The sequence below is a fragment of the Pyxicephalus adspersus genome, chromosome 2 (genome assembly GCF_032062135.1).
Source record: "Pyxicephalus adspersus chromosome 2, UCB_Pads_2.0, whole genome shotgun sequence".
Classification (NCBI taxonomy): Eukaryota; Metazoa; Chordata; class Amphibia; order Anura; family Pyxicephalidae; genus Pyxicephalus; species Pyxicephalus adspersus.
Genome location: NC_092859.1, coordinates 142,913,655 through 142,931,357, shown reverse-complemented (window position 1 = coordinate 142,931,357; position 17,703 = coordinate 142,913,655). Strand labels below are relative to the sequence as shown.

The window sequence follows — 17,703 nt, the reverse complement described above, 5'->3', positions numbered from 1 at the left end:
CATCTTCTTCCTTTTTCTGCCTACGTTACTTGATCCCGCACTGCGTAGGCGTGAGATCAGGTGACGTATGCTGCTGTAGTTGTAAAAAAAAAAGGTCCAACCTCACTGCGCATGACTGAGATCGCCATCTTGTTTTTCCCAATGACAGAAAAGTCTCTTCTGCGCATGACCAGTCTCGGGAATGTGCAGAAGGAGCAGCCCAGCAAGGCAGCCTCAGCGTTCCCATTTAGTCTTTACCGCTGCAGCAGTATTAACACAATAGGAGAGGCTTTGCCTTTTTTTTAAAAAGAAAAGGCATTTAATAAAAAAAAATATGTTTTTTTATTACAAAGAAGGGTTATCTACCCTTTTATATAAAATAGGAATTGTGGTGATAAGTTCGCTAAATTTAGCTGGCACAGTGGCTCAGTGGTTAGGACCTGCCTTTGTAGTGCTAGGTCCCAGGTTTGAATTTTAATCCCCGTGTTTATGTGAGTTTTCTCCCAAATCCCAAAATCAAGCACTTAGGTTACTTGGCTTCCCCCAAAATTGGCCATAGACTGTATGAATGACAGATGAATATGTAGGGACATTAGATTGTGAGCCCCTTTGAGGGACAGTTAGTGATATGACTATGGAGTTGTAAAGAGCTGCATAATTTGTTGGTGTTATATAAATACAAGATAATAAAAACTCTTATCTTCTCTGCACCCTCTTCCTACTGCCCATTCCATTATCCTTCCTATTTGAGCTATGAAGAACCTCTTACTAATTCTTAGTTTTGCCTTGATGATTTATCATGTGCTACACTTTTCAGGAATCTCCTCCACATACCATCATGCACTCAAGGAGTTTACACGTTTTTTACAAAGATTTAACCCTGACTTTCAACATCTAATTCTTATCATCAGATTTATAACCAATTCTCCCAGATTTAAAGTGTTATCTACAAAACAACTACCACTACAATATCTTTTACTCCCTCACTTGTAGCCAGATGTTGCAGCAGTGTTTCTAGACTTTTTGCTGCCCAAACATTAAGAAGGTGTCATAATGTGGTATGCAATGTATCAGAATATATCGCTTTGCACTCACCTGTCACCCAGGTGAGAAATGACGTCTACTTCAGCTAATGAGTCACGTTGGTATTTGAGTATTGGATCACTAAATTTGCCAGGCAGTAACATGAAAGGGCAGTATCCCCAGGTGGAGTAATAAGGTAACCTAGCATTAGGTGGGATCAGACCCATAAATTGACCCAAGGGTGGGGGGGCTTGATTTGTATTAGGTATACAGAATATAAAAAAATGTACAGATTCAACTAGACTAAAATTACTCAGCCAAACCAGCCAATTGGGCCAAAAGGTGACCCTATGAGGCAGGACATAGTGACCTGTATGTCACTGATTATGTATTTGCATTGAGTATTGAGTTTGAAATTATACTTTGTGCCCTGCCCTGTACTGGGTGAGGGTCCCAGTATGGTGTACAAACCAGGATCCAGTACAGGATGCTTCACAGCTCTGAATGTACCAACATAGTAAGTGCCACATGGGCGAACCAGTGCCATAATCTTTATTTGCTGCTTGATGAAATAGACTTCCCTTGCCTCATAGTCAGAACTCCACTGGGCTCATGCTAGTATTGTACTTTACACATGATAAAATACCCTTTATAGTAAATTCGAATAATTAGCACCCAACATCTGGCTGCAGCGGTTTACAGGGAACTCTAATTAAGGAAGACTGAATACTTTATCTAGTAACATTGGTTCAGTGGTGGCTCAATATCTTTTTAAATCGTAACTCCAGGTAATAAAAAAAAAATCTACTCTTGCAGTGGGGCTATTCTTGCACTGCAAGTGTTAAATGCTCATATTTGTCTAGCAAAATGTACACAGAAAAAATAAAAGTGTTTTATTCCCTCCTCTGTGCTACCAACCCCCCACATCCTCTTCTATAAGTTGCTCAGACTTCATCCCTACAAAACAGAACCTATAGCCATCCATTGTAAGTCAGGATAATTGTAATGCTGGGGTAAACCCACTGAAAGTGCAGATTTAAAATTCGTTGAATTTACATTTAAAGAGAAACTAAACTTGTTGGTGGGTGGTGAGTTTCTGATATAATCAGCAAGTTTGCACAGCATACTTTCCAATTATGACACATTTTTACCCACGTGCAGCCGCCCTGCAGCAATGACAGGTCCAGGATCTGTCATTGCTGCATCCTTGGCAGCTGCCATCTTCACCGCCCAGCTACATGGCGGACTTTGAGAGCTTGGCGATCCTCTTCAGCCACTGGATGGCCATTGATGATGTACAATCTGTGGAGCGGCGGGCTCTCTGTGTGTGGCACCACTAAAACAGCTACAGTTAAAACAAAAAGACCTTGCAAGTCTCTGTTGTCAAATACCTCCTGGTAACTCTTTCTGGGTTTTTTTTGAGTTTAGGTCCTCTTTAAGTAATATAAGTGCTGTTTACTAAAAAAGTGAAGGTTCATCCTAATAGAAACATGTTAAAATTAAAAGAAAGTCCTATTCCGAAAACACCTTAAGGGGTCTTTTTAAAAAGCAGTTACTCAGACATTTACTGAAACATTCCCTGATATAGAATCAATTACTGCCATTGAAACACATGGACCTGGAACACCTGGGAATGTTAGGTTCAGTGCATTATAACCAGACCGCTATGAGTTTCTCAGTTTCATCTGTTATGTGTGTTATGAAATCATGCTTTGATTGAACAGATATATAATATACATTTCTCTTTAGTCTCTGCATACAAAGTAAAAAAGATCCAGTTTTCTTTGTCATGTAATTATAGTAATTGCAACCCCAAAGGCTAAGAAGTCATCTGTTGCGAGAAAACACAAATTTGTGTTAACTCGTGCCAAGGTCTGTTAAAAACCTGTAGATTTTAATGAATCCTAGTAAATAATAAAGGCCACCATTGTTTTGCTACATCAACTTTGAAACTAGAGTAATGGTTATGCCATTGTAATTAGTAACACCTAATTAAGAATTGTGGTAACATAATGAGGCATGCTGAGAGGAGAAGATGATGGACAGCACACGTTTGTAAAAAGTGCAAAAGAACAGATAGTTCTGCCAGCTGTGGCTAGAGAGGAACTTCTAAGACTCTGCCTAATAAACTGCAATTAACTCTACAAATTGTTTCTGGGCAAGAAAAAAAAAGAGAGAGAAGATATATACTAAAAGAGAAAGAAAAAAACAGAAGAGAGGAGAAAGATAGATGCTAAGACAAGAGAAGAGATAATTTGGGTGAATCATTTATTAATTGATGTACAATACATGTGTCATTGTCCACTCTTTGATCCATCGCATATGATGGGCATGTTTTGTCATACAATAAAGATTCAAAACAAGCAAATCATTTTCACAACTCAAATTTTCCACTTGTCATATTCCTGTGACCAACAAAGGGTAACGGATACAGCTGCTCCTCAGTGGTCGTTGGACATTACACACATCTCACCCATCGATTGATGGTGAATTCTGCAAGATGACATTAGCTGACATTGCACTGTTTGTGGGTACAGCTGTCGTTTGAATAAATGACCCTATTAAAATGATAGCCAATATATTCACTGGTTCCAACATTTCTCCTTCTTCTTGGTTGGTGGCAGATGGACAATTCTAGTACTTGTGATTCTTTATCTAGTGTTAGCTGCTATGTGCAAGTAACAGGCAACACTAAAACAATTCACATATATGCCTTATGGAATAGGTATGTTGTTCATAATACACAATAACTTACCGTGCATAGTGGCATGTTATGCCATTCATTCATAATGGCAACCTAATGCACCCCTGTGAGTGATTCATTAAAGTTCTCCAAGACAGAAGAAAGATGATCATGGGAGAACCTAGGTGATCCAGCAAACCTGGAATGGATTTCCTAAAAGCATTTGCTATTAGTTGGAAAATGTTTTCAGTCCACACATTTTATTAATGCTCAGCCACACACAAACTGTTAATGTTGGCCCCTAATGTTATAGCAAAGTCCAGGCAATTTTGGTTTCGTAGCTCCGCAATGATCTTATTAAAAGACTTAGTGATGTTAGATCAGATGAAAAATTGTGGAGTTGCAACTCTGATGATAGAACTTCATGTCATGGCTCAGCAACACAAATGTGCAATCTTATGTGTTTAGGGTCTGTAAATCATCCATCCAATTTAGGAAAGATCTTGGACACACTGAAGCTTTTGACGGGAAAGAAAAATGAAATCTTCCTTATGCTATAGAACGCTGACCTTCTGCATGACGCCATGACCTTGTCCTTGACGGTGTGTAATTTCTCTATGGGGCAATCCATATCCCGGTGACACCTTATGACATCTACAAGGCGAACAAAGGGCAGAGGGGTGCAAGCACAACTAATGGCATCCATGCACAAAGCTTGTAGCAGCATTAAATACATTAAAGTGTTATAGAAATTTAGGTTTAAAGCTGACCTCCAGCCAGGTATAAAAGACATAAACTATTGCAGCTCCATAATGATTATTATTATTATATTACTAAATGCAATTATATTACTAATTGGCAACAGCCTTGAAATCCCAGGCTAGAGTGTAAGAGAAAGAAGCAAATCATTTGTGACTTAAAGCATTCTGATAGGAAACGAGATCAGAGTGTCCAATCACAAGCTGGGGTGGCTCTGGGACAACTTGGGCTCAGAGGAAATGAACTGATGATGGTGATCAGAATGGGGCAAAAAGTAGTGCAGGGGCAAGCTCTGGAATAAAAGTGAATATTGCAGCTGGTTTTGTTATTTTACCTTTTATTATTATAAACAATTTAATTTTTTTTAAGTGGCAGGCGCAGAAATAAGATTATACTTACCTAAAAACATGCAAAGGCCAAGTTCAGACCTACAGCAGGAATAGACAATCCTGTGCATCTCCCAGTGACTGGCACCTTGCATATTTTATAGCGGCCAGTACTGAACTGCTCAATGATGCCAACATTCCTTTTCTTCATGGTCTGGCGTTTGCTTTCTGAAAATGTATCTGCTTATAAAACTGTTCAGATTTGCACTCCAAAATATTCTCTCCAACACATAAATATTTGAAAACCCCTACATTCATTCCTTATATTTTGGGGTGTTCAGTCTGTTCCCACTATGGCAATGCCCTGGGTAATGCAAAACGCAGCTGACTGCCATTCTCATTGGCTCATTCCTTTCATCGAAGCAAAAGTGAAGAACACAGCAACACACATCATTGTGCTGCATGTTGCACTTTAGTGCATTGGCGGAGTGTGTTTGGGGTGCCTCTATGAAGAAAAGAATCTAATGTAGCACATGTGCAGAAAATGCAGTGAAAGGGTTAATACCTGCTATTGCTATGCACTGTAATTGACTTAAAGCCAATTCACTCAACTTGAAAACACATTTGTCATTCAGCAAGCACAAAACTGATTCTAACACCCACAGTCTTCCTCCAGGCAGCCTACAGAGAACAAGGAAAGCAGAAACAACCTTTGGAATACAGGAAGCTGAACCCTGTGAAAACCAAACATTCTCTACAGACAGTCAAGTCTTATTAGAACCTTGGTGTATGTTGTGTACGTCTTACAAATCTGTGCATTAATTTTGTATGAAGCTTTGCATCTGTGAAGAATCTTCTTGCAATACAGACCAGTTACTAATACTCATTAGATTTGTGCAGGGTAACTGGTCTTGTATCCGCCCCCTTCTGCAGGCAGATGGTAGTGGGTGGAGTGACATAGCCCCTCCCACATCTCCTTCTATGTACAGCACAGTAATGATGAAACCACTTTTACAATATCTGGGTTTGCAATGGAATTTGGATTACAAGGCTGGAGCATGGGAAGTTGTCCTGGCATGATTTCTAATCTTAGTCTTCTAATGGGGACAGAGTCTGCTTGGTCTGGCTGAAGGGGTGGGAAAGAGAGGTCTGTGGTACCTTTACCCCTGGTTTTGGCAGTCCAGGGGTGTTTTAATACACTGGTATCACCTCTTGAGCTGGGGATGAAGGGAAGGCTAATAGCCTTATGGTCTGGCTCTCAAGGGGGTCTCTCTTCTAATTCCTGAGAAGGACCTGACTTCAATCAGTCCTCCAAAGTAAATACAGTCACCCCGTTTCGGGCCAGAGGGTAAAAGTATTTGAAGCCTTGACTCCTTTCAGAAGCATTACACCCTTGGGGTTCAGGTAAAGAGGCCCTAGCTTTTTTGCTGTGGTACTGCTAGCTTTTTTATTCATGCCTGATATCAAACATTATTATTTTTATTATTACACGGTATGTATATAACGCGGACATATTACGCAGCGCTGTACAAAGTCCAAAGTTATGTCACTAGCTGTCCATCAAAGGGGCTCACAATCTAATGTCACTACCATAGGTATATGTTATTAACACAGTCTAAGGTGAATTTAGGGAGAAGCCACTTAACCTAACTGCATGTTTTTGCAATGTGGGAGGAAACCGGAGTACCCAGAGAGAATCCACAATGACACATAGGAGATGGAGATGAGAGAACCTGCAAACTTCATGCAGATACAGGTAGTCTCTGAGTTAAGGACATCCAACATACTGACAACTCCTAGATACAAAAGGGGCTTCCCTGCTCGCTTGTGTGCAGGACAGAGACTTGATAGGGAGCGGTTTGCATGACTTGCAGAAGAAATCTTTTGCTAAACACAGGTTGTGGTTGTGGTTGATCTTAAAAGCTGAGCTGATCTGTAACCTCTTGTAACCCTTTAATGACCAAGACAAAACTCTGCAGTTGTTTCTTTTAGCATATCAAATCACAGATTGCTCCAGAAGTTAATGAATGCCTAGACTCTGTAAAGATTTTTTTTTTTGCTTTGTTTGTGATTAACTCTCAGTGAGGATTTCACATAGTAACTGACACCACGCTGCCTAATAATATATTGAGACAAACATCTGTCCTAATTGCATTTATTAAAATAATGTACCTGTTCTGACTTACATACAAATCCAATTTAAGAACAGTCTTTATCTCGTACGTAACCCAGGGACTACCTGTAGTGTCCTGGCCTAGATTTGAAACTGGGATTCAGTGCTTCAAAGGCCAAATTGCTAACCACTGAGCCACCATTCTGCCCAGTCAGATGCACAAGTGCTGATCTCATACATGCGCCTTAATATTATTATTATAAATATTATTAATAAACTGAATTTATATAGGGCCAACATATTACGCAGCGCTGTATATTAAATAGGGGTAGCAGTAAGATCTTCACATTTTTTTTACATTTTCTGGAAGGTATGGCACCTAATTTCGCATCTGCGCAGTGACACAAGAAGAATACAGAAAAAAATTATGCTGCCCTAGGAAAAGAAGGAAAACTTGTATTTGGAAAAGGACTTGGATATATGAACTTTCTATCTATAATGGTGTTATTTATTTTATTTCTTTCTGCTTGAAATTATTGTTTCTTTTTTGTTTTCAGAGATCAGCAAAAACATAAGCAGAGCGAACCCAATATATGATTTATAAGATCAACAAAAAAATTATATATATACTGTATATATATATATATATATATATATATAATAAAAAAATAAAATATATAAATATATATATATATATAATACAATAATAAATATATAAAAATATATATATAAAAATTTTTAACACAAAGATATTTGCCCCTCACTACTAGAACAATGTCTGTCCTGTGTGTGTTGGTCTGTGCAGGACATGTGTGCTGGGTGTCTGTGCTGTCGGTGGATCTCTCGGTCTCGGTGTCCCTCCAGCGCACACATCGATCAGTCTGTATCGGTGGGCGTGGTCTGTGTGGGGTGTGGGCGGGGCTCCAGCCGCTAGTTGCGCTCCGCTCATACTCTGCCTGTGTCCGTTGCTGCAGCATGTGGGGGAGAGGACGAGTGACCCCCGTATGAGCCCCGCACGTCCTATGGGAGGGTGACCCCGCGGGTTGGGCAGGCTCATGAAGCCGACAAGGTGAGTGAGACATTTTATGTTACCATCTCACTTTTCTTCAGCTCCAACCTCAAAGATTTCCAACTTCCCCCGGATCTCATAGACAACTTCAGGGACTGCAGTGCAACATCTGTCCGGTGTCACCCAGCTTCAGGTGCAACAGATGATGGATTGCACCGGGGTCACCCCCATATGAGAGTATCACCCTTCTATAGAGATCTGTGTATAGAGCCCAGCATATGTGTCATTCCAGCACTGACTATTTCTTTTTACAATCCAAATGCAATGTGAATGGGCAGACCCATCATATATTTACATGAGATAACTTCAATGCTTTGAATAATTTGAATGTGTATCAGCATTGTTCCATCATTCTCTGATAAGAGGCAACAAGATCAAGTCTGCTCAGATAAAGAACATTTCTATTTTTACTATTTATTTTTTTTATTATCATTATTTTGTGTTTTTAATATTTTGTTTGATTTTGAATGTATTTTTGCCATTTTTTTTATATTTTTATTTTGTAGTTTTTCTTTTTATTACTTCTTTCCTATTATTATTTGGAGCACCAATAACATAAATAGAACACACATCACATGGAGTATGAACTCACATCAGATACATTGTGATCTTTCCTTTATGTGCTGAAATGTTACATTTTCATGGAAGTCTGAACTTTTTCCTCTTCTTATTTGTAAACTATTACAGTATATAAAGTTGCTATAAAACACTTCCCAGTTATTAGCACTGAAGCATCCATATACTTTGCTGACTGTAGAAATCTCCAAAATATTTGTATTGTCCCCCCATGTGATGGCAGATTCACCCAGTGCTATGAGAGGAGGTGCAATGCATGTGATAAAGTTATCTATATGTGTGTGTATATATATATAGATATATATATATATATATATATATATATATATATATCTCATAGTCTATGCAAGTATAGACAGCAGTACACAGGTGTCACTGATGTAAGCTGCTGCTTTGTATTCCTCCGGCATCCACTGTAGGATTGTGATTGTCTGATCTCTGTGTCATTTTTCTGTCTGTTCTCTGGTATAGTTAATGTACTCTACTAATACTCTAATGTAACACAGAATTTATAGGTCATAAAACATATCAGGTCATGTATTGAGCATACAGTGGGGGGAAAGGAAACATGGTCTATATTTGAGTATTTAGATCTGACTTCAATAAGGTGCAGCAATGATTATTGTACCCCTGGTATATATATGATGTGTCACGGCTATGTGTTTCTATATATGTATCACATATATGCTGGGTGTGTTTATGTATGTATATATATATATATATATATACACACACAAATAATTCTATGTGTCTCTGTATGTATTGGAATACCATATGTCACCTCTGTCTTTCTATACATTGCAGCTTGTATACATCTAATGATTTCAGTTGTACTCTGTTGCGTCTCACTCTTGTCACCTTCCTCTCTCATATTCTGTCTCGCTGTCCTTTTCCTCTATTAAACTTTATATCTTCCTCTCTGATTTCCTTTTCACATTTCTTAATTTTCTCCTCTGTCTCCCTCGTTCTTTCAATCTTTTCTCACCCCCAGTTCTCCTAATGTTTACAACTGATCAATAAATGGTCAAAAATTAGTTTTTCTGGACTGGTTAATCATCATATTGCCAAACAAATATTTTGCGTAGTCATTGTTATTTAATCAAGAATTTATGTCAGGCTATGTCAAGCTGAACATTGTACACACTTTCCAACTATTGGTAAGATATGATGGGGAAATTGATCATAATACAGATAAATCATTGAGCAAGTGGATGGTACATTGGATACTTGTGGTTGAATGCAAGGGATTGATTAGTATGTTGATCTTCATATTGATCAGGAATGTCACATAGTGTATAGGAAGATCACATAGTGTATGCCTAGCATTTTTCTATGTCTCCAGATCTTCCTCCATTATATTCCAATTTCATAGGAATTTTATTTCTCCATACTATTCCTTTGCTGTCTGCCCATGTCTTCCACTTCCCCGTACTCTCCCCTATCCATTCTGTAACCCCTTCTCCCCTTTATCCATTCCCCAACCCTTCCACTCCCTTATCCTTTCCAAAAGCCTCCCTCTCCTCTATCATTTCCATAACCCTTTCCCTCCCTTATCCAAACTTGTAACCCTTCTTTTCCCCTATTCATTCCTAAAGCCTTATTCTCCTTTATCTGTGCTTATTTCCCTTATCATTTCCATAATCCTTTCCTTTCCCTGTGTTTTCTTTTAACCCATTCTCCCTTTTATCCACTCAATATTCCTCTTTCTCTCCACCACCATTTCCATAACCCTTTCCCTCCTATATCCATTCTTGTAATCCTTTCTCTCCCATTTCCATTCCTTAACCTTTTCTTTTCCAATATCCATTCCATAAACTGTTCTCTCCCTTATCTTGTTTCCAACCCCTTCCCTCTCATATCCATTTCCCAACCCATCTTCTCCCTTATCAATCTTTTCTTTCCCTTCTCCATTCCGTAATCCATTTCTCTCCCTTATCCATTCCACAACCTTTTCTTTTCCCTTTCCTCTCTCTTATACATTTCCTATCATTCCCTCTGTGCTCTGTCTTTCATTTGCCCAATGCTGTGCACCCCTTCTGTCTACACCCCTATCCCCCTTTGTCTTTCTCTCCTCTTTATATCTTTCTTCCGCCTCTCCTCTCCCATCCTGGTTCCGTTTCTCCCTTTTATTACCAGTGTCCACCCCCTAATGTGTCTTCTGCTTTATCTCTCTCTTGGTATTTCATCTAACAGGTACATTGTCCTTCTCTCCCACAATTTCACATTTGACATTTTAGTTATTACAATCTTTTTGCTCCTCGACTTTAAAGAAAGGTGACAGTTTGGAAGTTATGGGCAAGCCATGTAACGCACTATTTCATGATTAATTGGCTGCATTGCATAATGGGAGATAACCTACATAATGGGAGATAACCAATTTCATATAGACGTATAAAACGACTCCAGCTTTTGGCAAGTATCTCATATTGCACAATGAAATAATAATTGATTCCTGGTGAATCCATTCATTTTCAACTCTCATTGATGATGCCTGTATTGGGTATATGCAATAAAAAAAAATTTCACAAGCCAGAATATTCATGTTTCTTAAAATCCCATTTCAACTAAAGAGCTGTATAAAATGAATCACAGTTGTATTTTTCCGGTAGAATTTGTACCACTGTTTGTTCCCTTAGGAAATGGGCATTAGCAGGTGGCGTCATTTAGATTAATTTGATTCTGGATGGTTAATTAATTTCACTGCCTGAAAATTGATTGTTTTCCCTATGCCAACAATTCAGAAAAGCATTCATGCTGTGCGCATACCCTCACTAAATTCTAGATAAACAGCCATTTATATGTCTGCTGGAAACTAGACAAAATAACTAGTCCTGGTTAGTTTCTTCCTAAGTCCTGATCTATGGGAATCTTAGCATTCCACATCTTGTATTGATGATGGTTAACATGTCTGGAACAGGTGTATGTGATTTGAAACTAATGGCTCTGTAATCTGTGATTTTGGTATTTAAGTAACTTTTCTTCAGTACCAACTGTTTGGCAAACAATGAATTTGGTGAGGTATGCAAGCTGTGCACATTTCGCTGCAAAATCAAACCTTAAGGGGGCCCATTTACATATTTGAATGTTAAAGCAACACATAATGTGCATTGCGGTCCCAATCATTTTTAATGGTTCCCCAATGTGTCCTTAGTGCACTTTTATTGTAGCAAAGTGCAACAGTGCTGGAAATGATGCAGGGGGAGGCAGATCATTTAAGTAATGCAATGCACCATATTAAAAAAGCTCCAGCACATGGGGATGCATGCATGTTTCTACAGTACATAGGTGTGAATGGGCTCCTTTTAAATATTTGTGTTTCTAGAGAAAACAGGAAAGAATAACTGGTTCCATCTCCAATACCTTGCACATGTCATTATTTCCAAATCTGGCGCTAACAAGCCTGAAATATCCATATGCAAATACCCATAAAAATGTAAGCTGTGCCTATATTATAAAGCAGAGGATGCACAGTTGGCTGTTGTACCATAATGGAATAATTTTCATGGCTCTGCCCTCATCGTTATAAAGGAATGGTCCCCATATTTAGGATTTGTGATGGAAGTGATGACATGTAAATAACTTCTGTACAAGCAAAGCAAATCCATACTTTGTAGGTCAGGGTTAATATTGCCACCTTCTGGAAGTAATCGGTATATATGATAGTGGATTTGCTGGCAGGGGCTTTATCTCCATGAATTTTGGTTGCGTTAGGAACTAGGATACCTCTGACCTATACAGTTGGCCAGCATATGTAAAGCTAATATTTCACTGTGATTGCACCGGCTAGAATACCGTACAAAATGTCAACTGATTCCACATGGAAGCTGTGCTGCTGAAAGGCTGCACCGCACAGATGCCTGATATAAATAGATTTGTATAAAGCAATCACTGTATCATATACTGATTTATAAAACATAGTAATTTATGTCAATAATGTTTAAAATATGACAAGATCAAAAAGTTATATTTATACACTTATATAAAAGTTCCAATATGTGATACAAAATTCAAGGTGTGGTCACATTGAATGGTTATTTGCAGTGTCCAACCATAATGTCAAAAGCATCTGACTTCATTCAACTTCCTATTAGAAAGTTGGGGATTTTCCATTACTGACCATTACTAACAATGTTGTTTCAGGCTGATCTCCAACATCATGATGTACAGTAAACCTGTATTAAAAGGGGATTGCAAATGGTGAGACCTTATACAGGCATAAGGTATATATTCCTAACCTTGCTATGATTGCTCATGGTTGGGTGCTGGAGCTTTGCTAAAGTTCCTAGGCAGGTCCGGACTTTCAGAAAGTCAGTATTTGTATAGGTGTATATGTATAGTCAGTATTTGTATATATGGTACCCAACCGCTGCATTGAGGGAGGCAAGAGCAAGCATTTGTGTGCTACAAACCTTAAAATATTGGAGCAGATGAGGGAAGAAACTTGGAGAGGAGAAGACATACCCTTACTTTAAATATTAGGTATGTACCCAGCCAAATCTATTTCAGGAAGGATAGTATGATATGGCCCCAATGTTGGCCATGCAAAATCACTGCGTTATAATAGATTATTTAGGTAAGTCCTTTTATTACCTATTTACTGGTTCATTTCCATGATTTGGGAGATCAAATGAAAATTATAGATAAGGTGATTTTGGAGAATAGGTAGATGCTGGCTTTCTTGGGATGTCTTTTTCCTATGATTTGACCATAAACAGGAATGTCAGGACCACCCAGGCATCACTTTTTGTGACTATAGAGGGGGTCCTGGTGCTGGCTGATCACAGAAAAGACGGTAGAGATCAGGTAAGATTTTTTGACCTGTCTGTAGCTGTCTTTCTACTATTATTCATTGTCTTCTTTAATGCGCAACTTCATCTTTCTTTCCAACCTGGTCCAGTGATTAAGTGGAGATCTGTAAGCAAACCTGCGTCCTTCTTACTGTTCCAAAACGTCAGGTTCTATAAGAAGATGCTGAGATTTGTAGTTCTACAGAACCCGAAGAGCCACATGTTGCTTGTGCACAGCCTGTGTTTTCCTAAGAGATCGGTTCTTGTTGACAGAAATTGGCAGGATTTTTCCTGCAGCTAATTCTGAAAGATTGCTTGGAAAGCCGTAGCCAGTGTTTGCTGCTCGCTGTATTGTGTGTTTTGCAGTTTTTCACAATTACAGTAACAGGCCAAGACCGCTAATTCAATTCTAAGCTGTAATCACATTACAGCTGTCAAGAATTGCTTCTGGGTGCATTTTCTTACCATTTACACTGCTGCCGTACGTTATCCATGTTCAAGAAAAACACATTTATTATACAGTGATTAAACACTGCTATTTACTACAATATCTAGCTGTGGGTTCATGCTTTCAACTCTGATACAATGACTTCATATGGTGCAGACGTGTCAACTATTCAAAGTACAGACAATAGTGCCGGAATATTATATTGTTTAGGATGTTACAATTATATCATTTAAAAATGACTCCTAGATTGCAAGCTCTTCGGGGCAGGGTCCTCTCCTCCTCCTGTGTCACTGTCTGTATCTGTCTGTCATTTGCAACCCCTATTTAATGTACAGTGCTGGGTAATATGTTGATGCTATATAAATACTATTTAATAATAATATTTTAAAAAGTACAGTTTGATTTCTAGCAGGGTCAACAGATATTTTTTTTCACACAAAGATGTAACTTTCCATTTTCAGAGGTTTATGTAACAGACCAAAAGTGTGATAACAGAAGTTTTGCTGTGGCCTAAAGGGATCCTTTACAACTTTTTTTGTTTTTGTTTTTTTTTGTGTTTGTTTTTTTTAATCGCATTACAATAGCTTCTACACGTTTAAAGGGCCCTTTAGGAAGCCTCAATATAGAAAGAAGGAAAATTGCCACACTGCACTATAAGGCAGCTGCATTTCCTTGTGTGTTGGCTTATCATTTAAAATGACATATACCATGCCTTGTGCCTGAGAATTCATGGGCATCAATGTAGAAGGACCCTTAAGGCTACGTTGACTTTGGTTTACACCCAAATTTTTGTACACAGATCGATTGCTCACACTGATCTGAATGGATGAAAAGGTTTGACATGAATACAAATCATCAGCTAGCAATTGCATGCAAGCAACTTTTGAATCAGAGACTATTGCTCAAAATTTCAGTTGCTGCCCATCGCAGAGAATAAACACAAGTATGCAATGTTTTGAGACTCCAGTCGGTCGATATTCAGATTGGACTGTTGAATGCAAGATTTGTACTGGATCTGCTTGTGTGCACAAGGCCAAAGGTGTAAGTAAGGCCCTGCAAGAGCTCCATGGGCTCCTAGCCCCCTATTTCCTTTTTCAAAGCTATAGAAGTATTCTCGTTTCTTGCTTCTGTTTAGCCTTGGTCCAAGGTTATTAAGGCTCAAAGAAGAAGAGGTACAAGTGAACTGCTAGTCTCAGAGATTTCCCTTAGACTTTATATGGAATGATGGCATGTTGGGCAGTTTCATGTGTATTGGTCGATGTTATCCCAATGCTGAGTGGTAGGTTGGTACTGAACACCACCTATGAAATAAAATGCAATGGCATTCTAGCCTTGCACTGAGGTACCAGGTTCAAATTTCGGCTTGTTCGTATATCCTCTCCATGTTTGCATGGGTTTCCTTCCACATCCCAAAAACAAGCTGCCTATTGCTTACTCCCAAAAAGTGGCCTGGGACTTTGATAGAGATATTAGATTGTGAGCTTCTGTGCAGTTATTACAATGACTATGGACTCTGTACAGCACTGTGTATTATGTCAGCGTTATATAAACATAAAATATTAATATTAATGCAATGGGGTACTCCGGAGTTTTTTATACCAAATAGCAAACAATTACCGATCTGCTTAGTTCTTTATATTAGGATAATACCAAGAACAATTAGCTACAGCAACAATAAATCAAGCACGTGGGAATATATCTGATAGCAAATTTTCTTTATATATTCCATAAATATTCTTTATATCTTCCATAAATTAGGCGATGGCTTACACTTACTGTCATACAGAGGTGTTGTGCCCACCTGGTGATGTTCTAGGGCCCACACAGGGTTAAGTGCTGGCAGAGATATAACATCTCATGCAATTTGGGCAGCTTAACAAGTGCTCCATCTAGCGTAGGCCAGTCAGTATGAATTCAGAACATTCACTCTCTCTGTACAAATCTACATTTGAGCTTTAGATGCATTTCATGCACATATAAGGGTTTGATCTCTGCTTTTCTGACAGCGCTGACCACTGTGTGCTGCCAAATACTGAAGTGTGAATCAAGGTAGAACATATTTCTCCAGCATACTGTATTAATGGAAAACTCATCGGGATCCCAAATGTCTGGCATGTAAAGTACTCTTGTGAAATAAACATACACCAGTCTTCTGGTCTTTTGGCCACCGTGTGTTTCTCTGCAGCAGTCAGGTTTGTCTTTTTGCTTTGTCAGGAGATATTGCATTATAAGTAAAGCAATCTGAATAGGTGAAGCACCATTATAAATAATCCATGTGCTGTAGTATTTAGTTCTTCTTAGTTCTAACGTGGCAAGGATGTAAAGTTATGTTCAGTTTGTATAACGTCATTGTTCTTTGCATTGGTAAAGCAGAACTATCATTTAAATTTAGAGATGGAAAGTCATCAACCCTTCTTAGGCATTTTGGTTTTACAGTTCAGAACAGCCCCTTTTTCTCATGCTCGATGCAGCATGCGCAGTGAGATCTGCACTTTTATGAGCAACCTGCAGCCTCCTGGGATATGTGGTTAACCGCTATTTTATATAATGTAAACAATTTGATGATAGGTCCACTTTAACGTAAAGAAAACCAAAGTTGTAATATATATATATATATATATATATATATATATATATATATATATATATATATATTTTTTTTTTTTTTTTTTTTTTTTTACAGAAATACCTTAAATATCATATAATATGGAAGGTCATGTTAGTGCAGTGGTGGCAATTGTATACCTGAGATCCAGGGCAGTGCCAGTGGGTGTTGTTGCAATGGCATCCGCAGTGGTAAGAACTGAAAAATGTGTGTTGGCGCAGTAGAAACAGCTGCTAAAATATAAGGACGTGGTGGCAAATGTCAGCGGTGGCGAGTGAATACCATAACACCAGTGCAGTGGCATTGAGTGAATAATTGCATGTTGGTACATTGGTAGCATGGGAGAATATGTGCGCATTGTTGAAGTGGCAGTAAATAAAAAATGTGTACTGGGCAAGTGGTAGCATGTATAACGGTGTGTTGGTTTAGTGGAGATAGGTGGAGAAGTGCATGTTGGTGCCATAATTGAATAGTGGATTTTCATTGCAGTAGCGGTAAGCAATGTGTAAATGCAGTGGTAAAAGTTGTAAGGGAGTATTGTCACACGTGGAAGGTATGAAGACAGTCAATGTAAGACAACAGGAGTTTGCAAGTATATGCTATGCTTATTATGTCATTTCCAGGCACAGAGCCTTCACAGAGGCTATAAATCTAGTTTTTGTGCACCAAATGCATTTGCAAGCTTAGGTATTATTATATAAATGCATCAGTGCCAATATCACTGTGCTGCACATAGCCTATGCTGAGAGCAGACTTGTAGGGGCTACCTAGCAAATTCATCCGCAGAAGAAGAAAACTACAGGGGGCGGATACAAGACCAGTCACTATGCACATAGAGAGAGAGCAATAGTGACTGGTCTTTATTTTTGAAACCTCTGCACAGGGTCAAAGGTAGGGATTATGATGAAAATCTGGAAGAAATACACAAAGATTCAAGAATACCCGTGCCATTTGTATTGAAACAATATTAGTTCATCTTGGACTTTAGCTTTAGGACATTTCAGGCTCATCTTGAATGTTGTATAGATTGTTTTGCACATGGAGCTACTAACAGGAAGCAGGCTGTGTTTGGAAATATATCTTCCCGTATGATCCGGACCACCAGCACTTGTGAAAGTTACACACGTGTTCTTGTTTGTGCTTATAAATATTTCAATAGCTTTTTTGTGTAAACTAATTTAAAATTTATATATCCGATCTCACTCAAGCAAAGACTTTCTTCTGACATCAGTAGCAGCATTAATGTTATATTTGTTTCAGCATAAAATAAATTGAGCTCTTCTGGGGTGGTTTGTCAATGCTGAGATTATTTCTGTGTTGTCTATAAATGGATTT

At 38.6% G+C, this 17,703-nt stretch overlaps 1 protein-coding gene across 1 annotated transcript in view; it reads left to right on the top strand.

The window, feature by feature from the left end:
- The first annotated feature begins 7,852 nt into the window (after positions 1–7,852).
- The window catches only part of RGMA (repulsive guidance molecule BMP co-receptor a), a 48,460-nt gene continuing 38,609 nt past the window's right edge, over positions 7,853–17,703 (top strand). The window contains exon 1 of the mRNA XM_072402688.1: positions 7,853–7,952. Within this exon, the coding sequence (XP_072258789.1) occupies positions 7,939–7,952 (14 nt within the window). The 5' untranslated portion in view covers positions 7,853–7,938. The remainder of the gene's footprint in view (positions 7,953–17,703) is intronic.